Here is a 22,476-nt window from a genome sequence, read left to right on the forward strand (position 1 = left end):
AAACTAGGGAACAAAAGTAGGATTTCTGGAACCATACTGATCATATGGATTGCAATGAGGAGTGTATTGCCAAGTTGTTTTGACACTTTATTTGACCACGACCTTGGGTGACCACTGAAATCCCTAGTAACTTGCTGTGATTCCAAGCCGACTACAGCTGCCGTCCTCTGCAAAGTACCAAATTAAAAAACACTTTTAAGAACCACCATTCAAGCATACAGGCTGTGAATATTTGACACTCAAAGGACCGATTTTCAGCATTCACTTAACTCTTTACCTTTTGGGAGTTAAGCAGAAAACACACACTAGCCCAAACCGAAAGAACCTTTGGCACCAGTTACCTCAAATAAACCCTGCATACTCACATTAAACCTAACAGAAAAAAAAAAAAAAAGCTGACCACTTTATTGTCTACTAAACCTACACACAATCATTCTGGGGCTCATTTCATTTAGGAATCCACAGCCAGGAGAGCGAGGGATGGATGTAGAAAGAGAGTAGACTGATAGGAAAGGCCTGCAGGTGATTCATCATCCGGAGCTGGGCTTGGTTAGTTGGACACAGAAGTGTAGGACACGTCTGGTTTTAATCAATGGAAATTCCACCTGGAGCAGAGGCTGAGAGAGCCAAAAAAACTGAGACACCACTCGGTGAAAAGTTGTAAGAGCTAGACATCAAGCGGGGAATGAAAAGAGTGCCACAAGAGAGCCCCAAAATAAGAGATGTCAGGAATTAAAAAGCAGCTTCCGATGATAAGGATGATACACAGTAAAAAGGAGTATAAAAGACTGAGATAAATGTTTTAAGTGTGACATGAAGAGGGGCAAGAAACAGCATGAATTAGTCCATTTCATATACGAGAGCTGGTAATCAAGCTCCTAATCCATCTTTTAAAGTGCAGGATTGAAACCCCTATTCATCACTGTGGTATGTAGGGTCGTAGTCTCCCAGTCGGCTGGGCCATTGGTTAGTTGATATGCTCTCGTCCAACAATCATAAGTGGAAATCATATGAATATGGGCGGGTGCACGCTAGTCGGCTCTGAGTCTGTTGTCATCATTTCTGTGTAAAATAATTAGGTTAAAATGATTTATCCTGCAGATACTAGCTTTTTGTGTTTATTTATAATTCATTTAGCCTAATAAGGCCCTGTGGCTGAGTTAGTCAATCCCCTGCAACCAATCAAGTGGTTGAAGAGGAGGTACGATTTCAGTTGACCAAGATCTACTTTGGTTGTCTACAGCCGTAGTGGTGTGACGATATAACTGAAGAAAAGAAAATGGCAGGTAACCAGTGCCCCTATCTTTTATCAAATTCTTCTCCTCGGATGATAGCAAACAATTCCTCACTTTCTGAGAGGCAGCAGGAAGATTAAGTAATTCAGTGTTTACTGCCACAGACTCATCTGTAATACACACCATTTGCTTAACAACTCTTGAAATGGAAGTACTTAGCAATTAAGACTGAATTGCAGAACAGAGAGACAGGTTCAAATTATATGTGACACAGTAAAGGAGGCTATTAATTTGGGTTCAAAGAGAGCATGGCCTGGGGGGAGGGGATAAAAGGAAGCACTAAAGCGTGTTACACAGTCTGAATGTGTATGTGCACTGGTATCCGTGTGAATTCACGATCTGAGAGTCTGTGTCCAACTGATCTCCAACTCACCCAGAAGAAATGTTTGAGCCAATACAACATAATTAGCTTACTTCTGAGAACACCTTTAATAAAGTTAAGGCATCCTCTGCGCAAGTCAACATGAGGCAGTTTGCAAGTGATGCATAATTAATTCAGGTTTCATCAGCAAGCGAAGAAAGACATTTCTTTGCACAACACTACAAGCCAATCAAAGCCGTGATTCAAGCTTCCCTCTTCTGTCAGCCTCTCAAAGCAGCAGATCAAAGCTTACTGAGATTTACACTGGCATGAATGAGACCGCTTCAATGTTGCTTCCAATCTAAACATACCTTTATTCAATTTCTGCTTCATTTCACTCCACAGCATCCAGGACCACACTGAAAAAGAAATCCTGGGTTCTTTAGGACACAGAGGCATAAACTCAGCTAAACATTTTATGGCCCCTGAAAACTTAAAATCGAGAAATAAACATTGTTAGTTATTTACTAATAATAGTTAATAATATATATATGTATGCATACACAGAAATCTCTCATGAGAAACAACATCTATGGCTCTAACTTTGGCAGATAATAGATGAGCGTTCAAGAATATCTCATCGCTTAAACTGCATCCGCCGGGGAAGATCATTAGGTGCAAGAAAAGGGACCTTGAGTTAGGAATTTGTAGTCAAACAACTGATCCAGGATCTACAATGAGCCAGAGAAGCTAAAATCCACAAATCTTACATGTTGTCCAAACATGCAAGCAGCTTTATAAGAGCTTTGCCGACTTAAAAAAAACAATGAAAAACGGGCAAAATGTTGATTCAGTCAGATAAATGAGTAAAAAAAATAAGATTACGGTTCTGACAGGACATCTGATGACAGTTTTCAGTACTTGGAAGTTTACCATTCTTGGTGCCCTGATACAATTCAGTCCTTACCAAAAACGGGGTATTTCCACATCTGAATTGAAGTGGCTGGGGATAGAGGGTATCGCATAATTTACAGATCATAAAGCCCCCTAAAGCACATCTGTGATTTCAGGCCATATCAATAAAACTGACTAGAGTTAACTTGATGCTGAGCCATAAATAAGAAGCTGATAAAGAAAAGCCTTTCAATTAGGAAAAATAATGGAAGCCAAGTGTCAAGTGTGGTAAGCCACAAACTAGCCTGGGGGCATGTGCTCTAATAGCGGCACCAAAATTGACTGACATGAATCATCTATAGGGAAAACAGGAAGCCTGAAAATGAGGTTGACACAGTCAGCGAGAGAGGCCATAAAAAAGCAGCAACTCTTTTGTTCAGACATAAGAAATTCAAACAGGGTGTACTAAAGCATCACGGTTGAAGCATCCATCACAAAAGATGAGTGCATATGTCGCATCAATCCACTCAGTGGTGCCTACAGATACCTCTGATTAAATGGAAAATAATGCTTTTATCGGGAGAAAAAATTTCACCTCTTTGGTCTTGTCAGTTTTTGCACATCTTAGAATCTATTCCCAAAGCCTCGGGTTTACAGTAGGCTTTGAAATTGCCCACCTGTGGTGCATCTGACTCTGCCACAGAAAGAGAGAAAAGACAAAACAGAGAAATGTCATCGGAGGAAGAGGAGGATGGCTTGGGGTGGTGTAAGTCTTTTAGTCTTCATCACGCTCCCGTGCCAGCACGCTGACTGGGTGTCCCTGGAGGCCAGAGCCACCACACTAGATCACAGGGAGTGCCAGAAAAAAAAACAAAAAAACACACACACGTACACAGTAGCACAGAGGACTTGCCCTGTCCTCTGTCCTCAGTATCAAACGGCTGTTGTCAGCAGAGGCAGGGTCGCTAAGCTGGATCCAGGCCAGGTCATTTCATTGCAGAATATTTCATAGCAGCAAGGTCACTCTGCTGCATCAGAGAGCTTAGCAGCCTCACTCTGAAACTACACATCATGGAATCATATCTGCTCAATGAGTTACTTACTTTCACTCAACGCAGTACAGGAAAAAGTTCTTATCATAATTCCAAGTTATCTTCTATACCACCACAAAGATAAAAGTTTGATTATTTTGTTAGCATTCAAGAACTATCTCTCATGTGGCTCTGACACGCTTCTAAGGCAAAGAAGAATTGGATTAGTTGCTGTTGAAAGCTAATAAAATCACTGTCATTTGCTTGTTTTCGCTTTAGTGTATTATGAAGCATTGCTTATATTCTATTGGTCATTATTTCACATGAATATGGACAGAAAACTTTTAAAAAGCGTCATCGTCCAGCTCTAACTGCAGGCGGCCACAGCAGTTACTGTTACATACTTCAGTGCCACACGACTCTGGCCAAACCTGCTGTGAGTCAAGGTTGAAAACAAACACACAGCATAGTGTTCCCCGGCATTAATGGACCTCCTCCATGTTGTCCACATTTTTCCTCATATCAAGGTACGTTGTCATGCGTTGTTGCTTACATAAACCATCTTGAAGACCAAATGCTAAAGAATGGGACACACAAGTGATATTACAAGCATAAATTGAGTACTACATGAACTGGCAATGGCTCATATACTCACCATCTAAAAACCAATTTAACACACATGCCTGTGTCAAATTTCAGACTCCTTACTATAGGTGAGGCACACTAAACATACACCAAGTCACGCACACACACACACACACACACACACACACACACACACACACACACACACACACACCAAAATAGCTAAAGAACTGTAAAGACAACGTGGAGGACAAGAGGACTCCAAGAGTCCGTGTTCCTGACATCAGCCTCAGAGCCTTTCTGAGTAATGCTGGCACTGATTTTCATGGCACTGCAATCACGATAATTAAGAAGATCACACTAAAGTGATGAATACGCTAAAAATATGACACTACAATTATGAACACAAAAACAGCAACCAGCCAACTTGATGGCTCTTTCCTAAAGGTTTTTTTAATGTGTCTATTAAGTGTCTTTGTTAGCTCTATAAATGTAATAATGAAAGTGTTGTAGACATTTTGGTTTTACTCTAATAAAAACTGTATTGTTACGACGGTACATTCACTGAAAATCTCATAAAACCAGTCACACCCTACATGAGTTCATAGAAGTTGCTGTGTAAACAAAACCCCCAAATACAAGAGCTGTTATATTGTATTGGCAACACCTGCAGAGCAGAGCAAACTCATGGAAATTACAAGACGAAACAAAAAGTTAAAACTTCAATCTCTTTCAGATCTTACAGAGCGCCAGGATTCCAAATGCATTACCTGTTGAGGATTATAAAAATCATATTTAGTGTTTGATGAAAGTAATCCAAGGCACACAACTCGTGGAAGAAGAAAGAACTGATAAATCTTTCACAGAAATATGCAACCACCAGAAAACACTCATTTAGATGGCCTGCGGGCTGCCTTTTTGCTACAAAAAGAAAACTCTGCATGGAAGAAAGACCCAATCAAAGAGAACTACAGAAAAAGAGAGGGACAGAGAGTGGACACCTGTAGTTAAACACAGTCTAACCACAACAAATTGGCGCTCCCCAAACAATAGCCCCATGTGTTATGGCTTGTTCATTCCTCTTGCCGCAGAGCGCAAGCGGCCCTCTGTCATTTGTGCTGCCCTAATGAATAGGAGCATGTCTTCAGCAGTGTCATAGACGCATGGGCACAGCCACCATCACCACCGGTTTGTAAATCGCCAGGGTGTCTGGGCATAATGCCAGCAGGGCCACGCTGTCGACGCAGCACGGGGCACCGAGGGTGGCGCGGGTCAGTCTGAAGGGTTTTGTTAGCACAGAACTGAAGCTAAGTGGGTTGGCTATAAGAGAAACAAATTTCACTTTCCACTGTGTGTATTTATTGTAAAATACACAGTCATGAACAACAGCCAGGCACATAAAGAAATGGTTTTTCTCGGTTTGGTGGGGCGGAACGTGACTGGCCGGCACGGACCCCTGAACTCAGCCCCGATCCAACACTTTTGGGATGACCTGGAACACACTGAATGATGCAACCTGCAACATGAATCACAAATTTCTCCTTGGTGGAGAGAAAGACTCTGTCTGTTGGCTCACGACCCAAAGCAAGGGCCAAACAACAAAAAGTCAAAAGACGCAGTGGAGTCATTTCTCCTGAATGTCTGGCAGGTAGAGCTGGAGTCTAGCAAGGTGCTCGTTGCCACCCGGGTCATATAGGAAAAGCTATCAAACACAGACACTGAATAATAGTGTGGTCTGATTCTCTGTGAAATTGTTCAACAGTCACGTGGGTGTAATGGTCAGGTGTCCACATATTGTATTTTGAGTGTACACATACTTTTGGCCATGTAATGTGTTTGTTTGTTTTTTAATATTAATAAACTTGAATGTTTTTTCCAAGTATTTAATAATGAAAAATAACTTTCTTTTTTAATTTTTCAATACTAAACAGCATCATAACAACAATTAATAAATCTGTGCAAATAACAACAATACAAGACTTCTGTTATATTTATGTGACGCGATTTCAGCTTTGCTACTCTCTGGTTATATATACGACACAGGAAAGGGCAGCCATGTGGAGGGGAGAAACAAAAGGAACACATCCGAAGACACAGTCAGATTTCAGGGCAATGTGCCGTGAACCCAACCTCAACCTGCTGTGGGGGAGCCACAGGTTAAAAGTCGGCATCGCTACGCCTTTTGCAAACACTTAGGGCTAAATCAATTGATTCTTTCAAGGTGAGCGGAAGATAGACATCTTCATCTGCATACACAGGGCCTTTGCACACATAAACTGAGACATCTGATAAGCTGAGCGAAGAGTAGTTCTCTCCTGACGTCCTCTCACTGCTCCCCAAGGGCATCATAATTCACTGGAGCCGAAATGAGAAGCGAAACCAAGAGTAGCTCAGAAAATGAGAGAGCAGCATGTGTCTAAATAACACACACACCTGTCTTTCTGACCCTGCAGTAATTGCTAGCACTGTTGTAATGACACGACATAAGTATTCAACTATCTACCTTCATCACGCATTCATCCAGCCAGATGTTCATGAATATATCAAACCGCTGTAGGTTTGATAAACGAGGTAAATAAAGCCTTGTGGGTTAGATGTAAAATGGATTTAGTGCGGAGAGGAGGCAAAGAATCAAGGTCAGATCTCTTAAGTGGATACAGTGTAAGAGACTGCAAGGACACATAAGAATGAGAAGGGACAGACTAGTTAATGCTATAGTGAAACGTATGGTGGGCAACACAAATGCAATTAATGCACATGTGCACACACAGGACCTCAGTGCATTTGCTTTTGTATGTTTTTTTTTTTTTTTCCCCTGAATGAAATCAATATATTGACCCACACTACTGGTCAAAAGAGAACGTCTCCATGTTCCAAGCTGTTCCTGATATTTATATAGTGTAATGTCTCAGTGTACAGTGAAATTAATGCAAAGAACAAATAAATAATAAAGATTACCTCAAAAAAAACTAAAAAACAAAAACAAAACGCGGCATCTTAAACTCTAACTCCTCCAAAACGAAACATTGTTCAGAAAGTTCGTCCCAACACTGTTGCAGAAGTTCCTACAAATCTGTTGGACATGCAGGTTCTTCCCTAACCAGCTCAAAGTGGTTTAAGTCTGGAGACTGTGCTGGTCTTCCATCATTTGAAACCACTGTCTAGTTATTTTCCTCTAATGTTTCAGGTTTGAGGATGAACCCCGGACCAAATCGTCTGACTTCCTTTATTAACTGCCTTGTCATCGACATGCTGCAATACTGCAGTACAGTATTGTCCCGATAATGCATCTGAGGGCGTAGTAACACAGTTTGCTCCAACACTGCGTTTGTAGAGACAGAGGGTTTGTAAGTCATCAACTTACAAGTTTGGAAACCTGTAGGAATTATTTGCATTAACTTTCAAGGCTTCATTTACTTTCACTGCTGCAGGAAAGCTGTAAATTAATCAATGTCCTGATTCCTAAAGAAGCTGTGAACTGCAGGTAGCTATTTAGAGCAGGTCCCAAAAAAATGAGAGTGCTCAAAAAGTTTTGAGTGGTTGTGTAAATATAAGACAACCCCCTTGTGTAACTGTTTTTGGATAAATATTTTTCTTTTGGCGGATAAAGAACACATTGAAGTTGCACTACTCAGTATTTTTATGCTAAAGATACTGGCCTCATTTCACAGAAGGATACGGTTAGCTGTCGCAGGGATGCAGCAGATATGAGCCGCAAAATGCTACTTAGTATGCTTTTTAAGTTAGCTGTTTGTCAAATCAACTGTCAAACATTTGATGAGTCCCGTCTCATCTTTGAGAGCTTGTCATCTTGAAAGGACAATGTTGATGTTCATTCTAGTTTTTCTATTCTTTTAATGTGTTTATTTCCATCCGAGTGATGAGTGTTTTTGAGTCCTTTTCACACATAAAACACATTTTCACTGATTGTCTCCTGACTGAAGCTGTACATCTGGGTGATGACACCCGAGCCATCTACATTCACTGAATGAAGACTGTGAAATGTGGCTGACAACTCCAAAAAATAGTAAGTGAACCTTTGAGCATTATATTAATTTGCTAGATGTAAAACATTGATTTCTGTACAGCCACAGATTATTCCTCCCTGGTACAGAGTGCTGAAGACAACACATGTAAAAGAAAAAAACCCGTCATGAATAGAGTTGAATCACCATTTTATAACATGTAGCGGGGCTTACACACCCGGCACACCCAGTGTCCAGACGGTTTTCGACAATATATCTGTCATTTAGAGACACATTGTAAGTTCAAGACCACAATTTGGAACCTCAGCCATAGTTTAAAAGGGGCTTGACTAAAGCTGCTGGGTCATGAATGGGCCTGCTGGCCAAGACTTGCAAGAGCAATCTGCTGTGAGTGGGGGCAGACATTTACTCTGCCTTCAAACATCCAGCAGCTGATTTAAACATTGTTGGAAATTGCTCCACTTCCCTCTCCCTGCTGTCGAAACTACCTGTGGGATTTTGTAAACAGAAATATGAAAATGGGCCCGCTCGCTTATTCCTTTGGGGTCGGGCAAAGAAGCCTGACAGGTGGGGGAAAATGACAAGGTAATGTTACCTCCTGCAGTCGAATGAATACACAAAGGAATGTGTGTATGTCTCGAGCTCATTCATCATCCCCTCTCCAATTCTTACACCAGCATCCCATAGTCTGTGTGCTCTGAGCTCCTTTACACTGCTACTGATATAAGACGGGAGAGCCGGAGGGTCAAGTCACAGAGAGCAAAGAGTGTTTGAAGGTGGTGGGTGGTGGGGCCAGGTGTAGAGGTCACTGGAAAGGAAGAAGAAGAAGCTTTTTTCCCTCCAAGGACAAGCTTTACCTACAGTACATGGGGCTTACATACACACAGGATGCACTATAGCAACCAGACAGAGGCTCTTTTCAGCTGCAGCGTTATGGGGGAGCGGTGGAGTGAAGGGGCAGGGGAGGGTAAGTGCAATGAAGTGCGTAAACCCAGGCAGGGACCAAGACCCTCAAAAGGACCTCTAATGGACCTTGAGATCCAGGTGGGGGACATGAAAGAGGAATAGTTCACACAGAAAGGCTTTGAGGTTGTTTCTTAATACAAAAGTGTGTCCAATATGAGGAGAGAATAAGGTGTGCGTGTGTGTGTGTGTGTGTGTGTGTGTGTGTGTGTGTGTGTGTGTGTGTGTGTGTGTGTGTGTGTGTGTGTGTGTGTGTGTGTGTGTGTGTGTGTGTTTGTGTGTGTGTGTGTGTGTGTGGTTGTATGTGCAAGCACAGAAGCAGACTGTCCAAATAATGCAGTAGGAGATGTGTTTGAAGCATATACTGCGAACTTTCCTTTGTCCATCGCCCTGATGGTCAAATATCCAGACGCAGGGTTTGGTGGTTGTTTCTTGTTGGGGGGGGGCAGTGGAATGAAGAAGCACGGTTTGCTGCTTATCTCTATCATGCAGGCATTTGGCCTCCAGTCCTCCATCACTTCACTTCCCCGTTAACAGGCTGCACAGTAACCCGAGCACCATGTGACTCTCAACTGTTGACTAGTGGCCCCTCTCCCCAGGCGAACTAGTAAAGGCCACCTCGACTTGTTTGATGTTCCAGAACAAGAGGCGAGCAGCTGACGTGCACGCTGAGACAAATGTTTTGCCATTAATCAGCCAGATAGCGAGGACTGATTTTAGGAGACACACAGGTGAATCTCATTTCCTTCTTGGTTTAATTCAACATTTCAATTTACTCCGGCTTTCATCCACCAAGTCGAAAAGTAATAGATTTTTATATAATAAATAATTCACATGATTGTGATTAAACTGCTTTCCGTCCTTGTGCTGGTGAGACGCAGTGTTGGTTTGGGGCCGGCATGCTTCTCAACACCCTGATGGTGAAGACGAGGCCCCAAGAGTTGACTGTCTCTGTGTCTGCCAGGACATAAATCACTGTCACACTCCTCTCTTTCTCTGTCTGCCTGGGTCTGAAACAGCACTCCTGCCCCTGCCGAGAGACACTTCTATTGTCATGGTAACCAAAGCCAACCGCGAACCAAAGTCAGCCGTGCTGTAGACCTAGTGGGACACAACAAATGTGTTTACAGCTGAACACTTGATGCTTGAGGGCCAAAACTTATATGCATCATACTTTTCGTTTTTGTTGACTCAAACATTTTTTCCACTCCTGTTTGTCAGACTTGCCAGTGGTGACAGTCAGAGCAACGTTTCTATGGTGCACTGCAGTCAAATATCAAACGAGGACTAGGGTCATATTCTTAAGGGTCTGCACTCAGAGTGTTTTCTGTTACACTCATAGCAGAGACATGTGCTAGTATATGTTCTCCTTGTTCAGCAGCAGTTAACTAATGAGCTCTTGATTAAGGCTCATCTCGCAGCACAACCCCCTGCAAGCCTCAACTCCAGAAATGAGCTAATAGCTCACACGCAACATGAATCACAAATTTCTCCCCGGTGGACAGAAACTCCACTCAGTCTGTTGGCTTAAGACCAAGGCAAGGACCAAACATTTCGTCATTTCATCATACATCACTTCTCTTGAATGTCTGGCAGGTTGAGCTGGAGTCTAGCAAGGTGCCCGCTGCTACCCAGGTCATATAGGAAAAGCTATCAAACACAGACGCTGAATAACAGTATGGTCTGATTCTCTGTGAAATGTTGAGATGTTTTGGTATCTGAGATGATGTGAAATATGCCTATGGCTGCCACACAAAATAGCATGTGGTCTCTGTTATTGCTTCCTTTGTTACTCATTCCTCAATTCGGGACCATGCTGTGTCTTTACACATACACACTCCGAACCCTGATTTTCCAGAGAAATTTGACCAGACGCCTTGAAAGCAGATTTTGGGTGACATTGTCGCTGGCGATATTTTAGATTGAGTGGAATGAAGGACATAGTATGAATTACGTATCAAGAAAAGTGGCTTTAGAAAGTCAGCATGATAGCAACCAGGGGGGTATAGAATATAGTGAAAGAAGTGAACATCAGGTAACAAAAGGTTTTTCAGGTTTCAGTGCGGTAGTTGAGGTGGTATGTAATTATCCAACACACATTCTTTTTGTCTTCGGGTCAGGGTCAGTAATAACACAAGCAGCATACAACATTTGGAGACTTTGGATTCTAACTAAGGGTTTCTTTCTAAGGGAAAGATGAACTCGTCAAAGAAAAGGAAACACAGAAGTGTTTTCCACGGTAGTTCAAATAGTAGGCTCTTTGTGATACATCCTCTGCTCTGCTGTTTACTGTTGGCTGACAGCTTAATGGGACGGTAGTCACCGTCTTGTGTCGGGAGGAAGATGAGATGGGGAAAAATAAATATTGGTTTGAAATTTGCAATGAACTTTCCCAAAGAATAATTTGTTTTTGTCAAGTTCTTTTTACTACAGGTCACTACAGAATAACACTGGAATACAAACCAAATTCATGAAATTACCATCACTGTGAATCTTTAAGTGGCCTTAATTTTCGCAGATCCCAGTTTTTAAAAAATGAATTGCTTGAAGCAAATATTATTAAACTGTGAACAGCTACACTGGTGTAACTAGAAGTTCAACCAACTGTTCAGCAAACAATTCGGCAAAGAAGTTTTTAATCTTTAACTGGTTATGAAATCATGAATCGGGACAAAGAAATCCGAGCTGAGGCAACAGAGGAAGAAAGTACCATGCACCATTGTATTTCCTTAAAAATTATTGTGAGAATAAATAATTATGTGAGAATTCATCATGACAACAGTTTTCAGGTCATATGGTTCAGCCTTAGTGCAAAATTTTTCGTTTCAAAGTTCAGAAGAAATGTGTAAGGATTAGGCAAGATTCAGGCAAAACCAGCGCTGGGGACAAATCCTCTCAGGAGTTGAGGAGACCATGGAAAAAACATTGATGGGAACAGGCAGGAGAGAGTTTTCGCCTACCAGTCACCCTCTACTCTCCAGTGAATTTACCCATCGAATTCATTTCCAGCCAACATCTGACAAAGAGACAACTGCTCTCATCATATTCACTGCTGTTAAAATCATTAAGCTCATACTGCAAATCACAGCCTGACGTGGTTGTACGATTGCACTTGCAACAGGGATGTAGCGTTGTGGGTAACGGTGAAAGTGGAGACCAGCTGGATGCTTTCGCTAACTGCTGATTTTTCGTGGCCATTACTGCAAATATAAAGAAATGACGCAGACAAACATATGCGCACATGGACACAAACCCATGGGTATGCAAACAAATAGGCAAATTCACAAAAAGCAGACTGTTGACCAGGAGAGATGCATGTGCTGTGCTCTCTAATGAGCCAGTTATACGACCTGTCAGAGGCAGTTAATCAAAGTCTTGTCTGGAAACAAACCAAGGCTAATAAAAGTTAAAGTAAACACATCAGGAACTCTGATCTGTTTTAGCTAATGGCTCCAAACCAGCTGGTATTGTTGAGATGACAAACTGAATCATGACAGCCTCTTACACTGCCAAATAATCCCAAACACAATGGCATAATCTGTAAAACATATTATAAAGTCACTCTTTCTCCTGTCTGTGTGTAAATACATACTTAGATAAATACTGCGGGATTTGCCAATGTGTCCTAATCCAAGCCTTGTTTGGAGGGCTTGCTGCAAACCTATTACTTCCCTTAGCACAGACTCAAAAAGGAGTTTAACTCTCTCCCTGTGACTCCATTTGGAAGAGATATAACCATTTTAGAGCGTACACTGGGGTAAAAATGAGCTTTATTCCATTTGGAGGGTTTCTTAGGGAAATGTACAATGGGGTTTTTCAAAGTAAAATACCTGAAGAGAGGGTTTGATGAAGCCACTTAACAACACCTGTGCACTTTACACAGTAGTTTTTTGAAATGTTATCACTTGAATTCCAGTGTTTATGGTGTATGATAGAGATATGCCACATATTAAAGTACAATGTTTGAAATTTCAACATTTATGTCGGAACAGGACTTCTGTCACCCTCAACATGATTTGTTTCTGTTTTGTGCTATCAAACATTTTATTATTACATTTTATTACAACTACCTACCTATTACAATTAGCTGAATTGCAATTGGATTGGCTGACAAATTAGACAAAAAAAACAAAACAAAACAGAATGAATGAGTGGAGAAACATAACAAATGCAAATGCTTCCGTAGAGACCATGAAGGTTCACGGTATGAAAATTATGTGAATCACACCTATGCTATGGCCTTCAAAGTAACCAGATCTCAACTCAACTAAACAGCTATGAGAGCACCTTTCCACGAGGGAATACGTTTTGGAAGAATTCTGCTCATCCCGGCAGTGGAGTTCAGACTTGGAGAATCTATGGCAAGAAGCATTAAAGCTGTTCTGGAGACTAATGGTGGAGCAACACCGTTTATGCTGGTTTTTCAAGTAATTTGTCACCTGTCTGGGTGCTGATTTGTTGTGACGATCGATATGCCTATTGGTGATTTAAGATTACATCAACACTTGCAATTCATTACACTTGGTAATGCCACATTAACTCAGAAATTTGAAGCAAGTACTCATATGTTGCCAGTACTTTCAAAGACGACCTGCATGAGCCAGCTCAATGGTTATAGTCTGGTTAAGTTTACGCCACTAAAAGTACTTGCTTGAATTTAGAGAGAGATTGCGTTCATGGATAAAAGAAAGCAAAGTTGACCGGTCCCCTGTAAAAGGGTTTTTTTGGGGGAAGGTTTTTCCTTATCTAAACTGAGAGTCTAAGGATAGAGGATGTTGTAGTGCTGTATAGATTGTAAAGCCCCCTGAGGCAAATTTGCGATTTGTGATATTGGGTTATGTAAATGAAATAGATTTGTGTTGTCTTAACAGTTGGTAGGACTAGGACCTGAACACTGACCTCCTTCCAAAGAGTTTTTTGCAGCGATATAACAACATCACACTACTTCCCCTTTGCAGCCACAAGAAACCCAAGGTGGCACTTGTAAGAAGAGATAAACATATATAGTTTTAATAATAATCACAACCAAATGCTGCTTTTTAACATTCGAGACCTCTCCAGTGTCTTGTAAAGCAAAAAGAGACAACCTGAGAGCCCATCCAGCTCACAGAGCCAGTGGTTCTGAGTGGTATTAAAGCAGTGGAGCAGGGACAATGTTCCCACCGTCCCCACAATGGGCTCAACACCCATCTTCCAACCCAGTCTTCTGGGTCACAACAAGCCTTGAATAAGCCCCCTTCCTAAAGCTTCTAGGGGTTTCAGCCATGCGTCCAGAGCATCAATGGGAATAGTGTTCCTCCCCCCACAATGGCCAAATCAACTGTGGGAGCACTTTCTCCTCCTTTTGCGCCCCCTTTTATTCTCGCCCTGCTCAGACCTTGCCGGGGCTGAACAGAGGAGGGACAGGAGAGAAAAGGCACATGCCTTCACGTCCGCTTCGCACACATACAAAGAGAAAAATCAAATTGCTCAGACATGCACGCATGCGCACATGCACGTATGAGCGCATGCTTGCACACACCACACACTCTCACGCGCCTCATCTAATACCAAGAGGTAAAACAGTAAGAATGCGTGAAAAGAAGAAAAACCCTGAACGGTTTGACACGGTAAGGAAACACCCTCAGTTTCTGAACTGACCTTCAAATGACCAATAGAGGAGAAACACAGTGCAGTTGCATCTTCTCATGATGATTTATATGTTATGAGAAATATGTGCAATTACACTACATTAAACCAGAGCTGCAAAAAAATCTGTGTTTATTGTTATTGATTAATCGGTCAATTGCTTGTTTTGTTTTTTTTATTAGTCAATTAGTTGTTCAATCTATAAAATGTCATAAAAATAGTGAAAATTGTCCATCACAAGTTCCCAGAGCCCAAGGTGACTTCAAATTGCTTGTTCTGTCCAACCGACCGATACTCCACACCCAAATAAATTCAATTTACAGTGATATAGAACAGAGAAAAGCTCCAAATCCTCACATTTAACCATTTAAGAAGCTGGAAACAACGAATGTTTGAAAATGTTGCATGATAAATACCCTAAATGATAAACTGATCAATTAACTGATTAATCAAATATCCATTTTAGAACTACATTAAACACCACAAAAAAACAACTTATTAGGTGGAAAAAAATGTATTTTTCTGCTGGACGGGCTGCTTTTCCTTGTCATCTCTGCTCTCCCTGTTTGCACCCTAAGGTACAGTAATAATCACACAGGAAAAAAGAGGGCAAATAATGTTGCTGAAGTTCCAGAGACAAATTGAGACTGTTGGGTCGCATCAACCATTACTTAGCGGGGTTGCAGACAGAGTGCAGCGATGCTGCAAACGTATTAGATTTCACAGATGGCTAGGTTGTGTGTCGAGGCAGAGAGAGACCAGGTTACAAACAGCCAGACACTGTAAGCAAAGGCCACACAAAGTGCACTCTGCATTCAGACACAATGAGATCCTGGGAGGGTGAGGGCACCCAGACAGACATTGTGGAATTATTCATTTTCCACCCATCGGCTCAGACTGCACCACACAGACCACTGGCCTCCTTAAGCTGATGGCTCAAACTGTCTGGTTATCACAAGTGCACATTCTCCATCCAGTATACTCCATCATGAACAAGAGACTCAACGAAAGTTAAAGGCAGATTCTCATTCTCATCTCTGTCAAGCTACAGTTTGTTGCTGACGGTAAAAATTGGCCACAGAAGGCTCATATCGGCCCACAAAGAAAATCGAGCCTCAGCCAAAATGCGCATTTTTCTGCACAAGTCATCAAACAGCTGATTTCATTTTAAATAAAACGAGGTGTGCTCAGGCGCAGGACCTCAATCAGGCCTCGGAGAGAACGTGAATGGAAAATGGCAACATTTGTGTCAGCACTGTGAGACAACATAATCACATTCAGGTGACAAGGCTGCAGAGCTTTGTATTCTGAGTATAAAGACCACAGAGAATATTGAGGCGAGTGCTGCCACCACAAGTCACAGCGCCTGAAGCTGTGATTTCAAATCTGGCATTACATTTCCATAACACAGAGCAACAGACGCTCCAGTGTGGCTGCAGTGTTCAGAATATATAGAGCCACTTTAAGGAAGCATGTCTTTGTGTCGCTTCTCTCGACTTGAAACATCGTAACAAAAACACGGTATGTTTTCTGCTCTCCTTGCATGCAGACAGCTTTGTTTTTCCTCAGTGTCCCCTCACCTAATTACCATTTGAATCATACCCGAGACGGCCACTGCAAAAGTCTGAAATCTCTCTGCTTCACCTTCACATACCAGGCTCGGGCTTTGTAAAAAGAAGCAAAATCAAGATCAACAGTCAGTAGAGCACATCTCAGCTAGCCACTCACTGCCTCACAGCACTTCTTAGAGCATCCTTCCTGGGCTTTTAGGAGTGGAAATGCATCTTTGTTGTGGCTGCTCTCAGGTTAGGATTTAAAAAAAAAAAAAAAAAAGCGCAAGGTGTTACCGTGCATAAATAAACTGAGGTCTGGTTCATCTGGGTGCCGACAGATGCCCCGGACTGCATGTTTGATGTGCATGAAAAGCCAAAGAGCTGAAAGACAGACTAACAGCGGAAATATCACGCTGTAAAAGTTGTCCCTTTCCACTTTCCACCTTGAATTTTGTCGGTGCAAAGCCGCACCTTGAAATAAAAACCATTCTGTAAACACCAGGAAGACGGATTATTTTCTTCCAACCTATTTTTTAGTTTTATAGACGTGAAGCTATGTGAAGGGTAACTGTAAGAGGAGTGTGACCTCACACCAGACTGACCCGTGCTTGTTATCTGTATCTGTCTGTTATCTCTTTAGACAGACACACACACACTCATGGAGGTCAGATGATCATCCTGTTTTTTTTTTCTTAGGGAGGTGATATTGGGGAGAGGAGAGTACAGGTCAAATTCTCCAGACATTAAACTTTTATATCCATTTGTCCCCTCTCAAATGAAGCCCGACAACAGAAGTTATCCACACGGCACAGTTTAAATATGCATCATTAAAAATTTGATCAAGAGGCTGTCATCTCATCTACTCCACACCTATCATATTTGTTAATTAAAATGAATTATTCATGTCATGTCGTCATATGGCACAAAGATACTGACCCTTATAATCAAAAACAAAACACTTTCACACACTGTAACTACAAAGACATCAAGGGGAGACAGAGAAACAGAAATTAGGAGAAAGTGAACATGGAGGTAGTCTAAGAAGAGTTGGGGGGGGGGGTCCATCCAGTTTGTGTTTTGTTTTGGATCTCTTTTGCTCTGCTGGTCTGGTTCCCCCCACCAGGACCTGTCAAGAGCCCTCATAAGTTCATCAAAGATGAAAACCTGTTTTCCATCTGAAAGGACTGAACTAAAACAGCTCTTCAGATAACAAAAGCGTTAATCATCCATAAGACAAGTATGTTGGTCTGACAAAACCTGTAAGAATATATGAATATCAATCAAAAGATGGGGGAGATATGGGATTTTCACATGTGCTGATTAATGAACAAAATAAAAACAAGATTTGTCGCGACTGCTGTTTGGAATTCAAGATGGGGAGAATTAAGTTGTTTAGATATGAGATAGGATTGCGTGCTATGTTGTTTTTAATTGTTGGTCTACTGAAAGGGAAATTAAGAGGAATATTACTGTAGCAAACTAATAATATGAATATTAGTTTACGCGGAACACTAATTCTAGTTATCAAATGATTGCAGGACAACAATATACATGTTTTTCTGTCCACGGCATGTTTTAAAGAGAAGCAAAGTTGTATTACAAAAGCTGAATTTCAACACAGAGTTGTTATGTCATCTGACACGTTTCCAGAAACACAGACCAACAATGCTCAGTTATATCTGAGAGCCATTTGTATTTTAATGAATACTGAATAATACAGTCCTTTGCTGATGCTGTTGAAGACACCGAACTACTGAGGCTCAGTAAAATGTAACAGATGAAAAACAGCACAGCTCTTAGAAAGGTTCTAAAAGCCCCAGTGGTGACGGTTAGTGGTGGTGGAAAATAGCTTTCAAGTGAGTGAATTGTTTGATGAATTTAGTTGAATGAATGGGATATTTTAAGCCTCAAAAAATTCCGGCTATGGATAAAATATCTCCGAAAGCTGTTCCCAGTAAACCGCCTGCAGATGAAAGCTCGCTCAAAAGTGCTTGACATTTAATCACTTGGAGCAAAAAAAAAGAAAACAATACAAGCAATAATCTATTAAAGCAGTGTCCCTACATGTTTTACTTCACCCAAGAATGGATGACGCCGCGCCTTGGCTCCAGCGCACGGACAACCTGGTCCGCAGCACCGTGTCTCCGCTCACTCGAGTCCAGCACATGCAGCAGGCTTCACCTGCCAAGGTGTGCTCGCAGCTGCAAAGTGCTGCTCAACACTGCCCTCTGTTGCCCCGCAACAACGCAGCCCACCTCCCGCTCCAACAAAGCGTTTCAGAATAGTCAACTTCAATGCATGCAAGAGGGAAATGTCCTGTTTTATAATACTGCATTTTCTTTGATCGGCATCCCCAGTGTGTGAAGCTTTCTGCTGGACACAGATCCCTCTTTGGAATCTAAAATGAAATAGATCTCGAGTGTCTCTATATATCGGGGAGAAATGGAGAAGCAAATCATCCAAGTGACAAGCTCGGGAATAAGGACTTTCTGAGTTGATCATGAGTGTTTTCATGCAGCAGTGGTCCCTTACGCGTTTGCTGGGATTTGGGAAGAATTTAGAGATTGCGAAACACTCGGAATGTTGTGCGCAAAGGCTGGACCATCCGCGCGCAAAAGCCAGCCTGTTAATTGGAATTGATCGGCAATGAGGTCATTGTAGGCAGTCTTATGTCAGTCAACAAACTTAACCGGCAAAGTTGGGGAAAGGACAAGAAGATGGTCAATATTACATCTGTGGCCCAAATGAGTTTACCACGTTTAGGAAACAGTGAATATGAGGGAAAAAGCGCAATTGAAACGCACACCACTTAGTTAATCCCCATTTCCCCGTAGATCATATCAATGAAGTTTCCCCTCAAGATTATTTTTAACGTTCACATCTTTTCACCACCGAGACCACGGGACAGCCTGCAGCACCAAGTAAGTTCGAGACGGCGCTAATGTGGCAGGCACAGGCAGCTCCGGCAGCCCACAAATGCTCCTCTGATCCTGGGATGAAACGTGAGCGGAAAGTAAAACCGGCGCGGCATAAAGGAGCTGCTAACCGCTCCGAATAGCATATGCTATTTCAACGGACAAATCACCTCGCCCTGAGAGGGTCAAAGAGGGTAAAAAAAAAAGGGGACAGAAAAGTGTGTGACATTCAGAATGAAAAACACACTGCGCTGATAGAAAAATCGGTCCAGGGAGAAACGGACCTCACAGCATGGCTGAATAAAGCTTTCGAGTAGCCAATCCATTAGTGATGGAGGGTGATTTTTTTTTTCTTCTTCTTCTTTTTTTTTTTTTAATCTAAGAAGGTTACTCAAGCTAAAGCAGGGTGTTGTGTTGATAGTGTCTCCAGTATAAAAACCCAGGACCTCGATCAAAGTCAAACTACATCCATTTCGCTTGTAAAGCCACATCTGAAGCGACATACAAGGCTGCGAACTGGTGCACAACACACCTCAAAAGTGTTTTTCTATCGGTCGTTTCGCGTATTTTGACAAAGAAAAGAAAGGAAAAGTGATTTTTTTTCCCTTTACCTTCGAGGATGTTTGTATTTCCCAAGTTGATGACAAAAGCCAGGAATGGATGAGGCGAGAATCAGAGTAGCACCGCGAACGGCGGAGACAAAATACAGACGGGGGTCTAGTGTTGTGTCCTCAGCCGCTGTGCGCGTCCCTCTCTGAAAGACCTGCAGCCGACAACTGCTCTCTCTCTCTCTCCTTGATCGTTAGACGATACCACCGGCTTAAAGGGGGGGCGGTGGGAGGAGAGGAGTGTGTGTGTGTGTGTGTGTGTTTGCGTGTGTGTGTGTTGTTGGGGGGGGGGGCAAAGATGGGGCCGATTGCAAGCGCAATAGGGAGGAAGTGCGCATGGACACCCCCAGAGAGGTGGAAGAGTGTCGCAACAGCGCGGCTGTCCAGAGCAAAAGCAGCAGGCAGTGTTTGAGAGTGAATCACAGCATGGGCCCGAGAGAGACAGGAAGGCTTCTGGGAAAGGTCTGCCCTACATGCTGTTGTGTTGTCTGGGACTCCACAGTACCTGCTGCGTGCCGGTGTGCGGGGGTAACCTGGCAATATAACTCCAATGGGATTTTGACTGCTTTGCCGTTTGGGCCAGAGTAAACAGTGAAACCCAGTAAGGGCTTACATAGGCATCCGATGGCTCTACTCTGGACCAAAGTCGTTCTATTCTATTCTATCAGCCTGGTGTAGGCTGAGGAAAATAACATGAGCCAAACATCATTCAGAAAATTACTCATTTGTGCTGTTTTATTTCTATATACCTCATTTTTTTTTATAGTGTTACACCTGCCGGCAAATGTGAGCTGAATGATAAGGTTATTCTGAATGGACCCCTACACTTTTATTCTATTTTTACTCTATTCTATTGACGACAGTGATGTAGAATTTAAACAGGTGAACAAATGAATTACTTCCCGTCGGTAATCACAATAAGGAAAGCCACCGGTGTAAACCAAATTCTACTAAAAAAAAAAAAAAAAAAAGCAGTTGCACATAATTTCGATAAAGCAAAAACCAAATTCCATTCAGAAAACCACTTATTTATGCCGTGTTGTTTCCTGATTGGCAAACTGAACTAAAAAATAAGGTTCATTTTAGGGAATGCTCCTCGTGTTCTCCCTCTTCCCAACCTTTTCAAATATGAACCTTTCATTCGGGATGGGGGGGACTGGTTTATTCTGTACGTGGTAGAACGTGTTATGAAACCTGTTGAATTTATTACTTTGAAGTCGCATTTTTTTTTTATGTATTCAATTTATACAGGCGCTGCATAAATCAGATGCTCTGGAGCACGTACCACAGCTGTAATCAAACCAGACATTGGAAAGGGACGTACATGGAATCGCTAAAGCGCTAATTGAGAGCCATTAAATCCACCAGCCAATTTACCACTTGCTCTATTTTGTAAGTAATCGTCTTGCAATATGGCTGCATTATGCTGATAAAAAACAAATTCATGTAGACTATCGCACTTAAGCTCATTACCGCGCTAATAACACGGAAGGAACGGGGGTGTCTGGCTGGTTGGAGTAGGGGCGGGGGGGCGGCAGGTACCTCTACCTCCGCCAGACTATTCCCCTGAACTACGTTTCCCAAGGAGCCTTGTGCCGCGGCCAAGATTCCGTGGAAAACCGATTGCGCCTGCGTATCCAGACGTGGCAACGGCATCATGGCCTCTCGGAACCGCAACGGGAGTCGGATGAGGGAAGAGAAAATGTTCGTGTTGGCGTTGCTGGTGAGTCAAACGAGCGTCTTCTGTGTGTCGTGGGAACTGCAGCGGTTTGCTGTGCCCCCCCCCCCCCTCAGGGAGCGGAGGGTGTTTTGTATCCGTCAAGGAGTTCGGGAAAGGGGGGGAAGAAAAAATCCAAATCGCTCTTCATCGTTCCTCCTAGCCTCTCCGTGCGGGAGGTAAAGTTGTCAGCCCCTTTGCCTGAACTTGGTGCGCTAGCTAGTAGGAATGTGGCGGGGTTACGGTTTCTGTGGCGCAGGTAAAACCCGCGGGGTTTACTGACGTGACTGCTCCCCACGGCGGGGCGGATTTCTGGTCAACGGTCGCGCTGTGTGTGACGGGGGCTCCCTCCCCCTGCGTCTGAGCCGCGACCAACGTCCAGCGGAAAACGGACCCGACGGGCCAGCTCACCTTTCTCTCGGGCTTCTAGCTCGCCGCTTTCGTGTGTTCAAGCTTCTGCTGCTCTTAGTTTCACTAACGGGTCGTGGTCGAGGCTGTTGTTGTTGTTGTTGACAGAAACTCATCGGTTCAGCCGTCCGCCGCTGTAAAGGGAAATGAAAGTTTAAAAACTTTGTGACTCGCACAAAAGTACTGGGTGTGAACTAGGTACTGTATATCTGTGTAAAACAGAAGTGCCCTTTGGAAGAAGTACAATATCCTCCCATGTCATGTGACTGTCATAACTGAATTGGTTGTCTCTTGAACAACACGTTGTAGACTAGGGCTTTGTATCATTTAATAATCTAATATAATATTATTCATTAAAATGTCAGAAAATGGTGAAAAGAGCCAAGTCCAAGGGGGGGACGTCTTCAATTTGCTCCAAATCCAAAATCCCAAAATATGCAGCTCACAAAGTAGATGTTTGAATTTTCCCGCTCGATAAATGACTGAGAGGACGATACGGTATCAGTCGGTGGTAGATTTTGTAAACACAAGTTCCACAAAAAGTTGGGCGTATCTTCGCCACTTTTTAGGCATCCATTGGTTCCCATTGTTT

The 22,476-nt window shown here is 42.6% G+C and overlaps 2 protein-coding genes across 4 annotated transcripts in view; one reads left to right on the forward strand and one right to left on the reverse strand.

The window, feature by feature from the left end:
* Positions 1-19,897, reverse strand: part of sema5ba (sema domain, seven thrombospondin repeats (type 1 and type 1-like), transmembrane domain (TM) and short cytoplasmic domain, (semaphorin) 5Ba) — a 168,317-nt gene extending 148,420 nt beyond the window's left edge. For all 3 annotated transcript variants that reach the window (XM_040149185.1, XM_040149184.1, XM_040149183.1), the window contains exon 1: positions 19,763-19,897. The gene's annotated coding sequence lies outside the window, so the exon portion shown is untranslated. The remainder of the gene's footprint in view (positions 1-19,762) is intronic.
* Positions 19,898-21,327: 1,430 nt separating this feature from the next.
* The window catches only part of pdia5 (protein disulfide isomerase family A, member 5), a 55,129-nt gene continuing 53,980 nt past the window's right edge, over positions 21,328-22,476 (forward strand). The window contains exon 1 of the mRNA XM_040148512.1: positions 21,328-21,482. Within this exon, the coding sequence (XP_040004446.1) occupies positions 21,417-21,482 (66 nt within the window). The 5' untranslated portion in view covers positions 21,328-21,416. The remainder of the gene's footprint in view (positions 21,483-22,476) is intronic.

This window comes from Xiphias gladius, chromosome 16, assembly GCF_016859285.1.
Source record: "Xiphias gladius isolate SHS-SW01 ecotype Sanya breed wild chromosome 16, ASM1685928v1, whole genome shotgun sequence".
Classification (NCBI taxonomy): Eukaryota; Metazoa; Chordata; class Actinopteri; order Istiophoriformes; family Xiphiidae; genus Xiphias; species Xiphias gladius.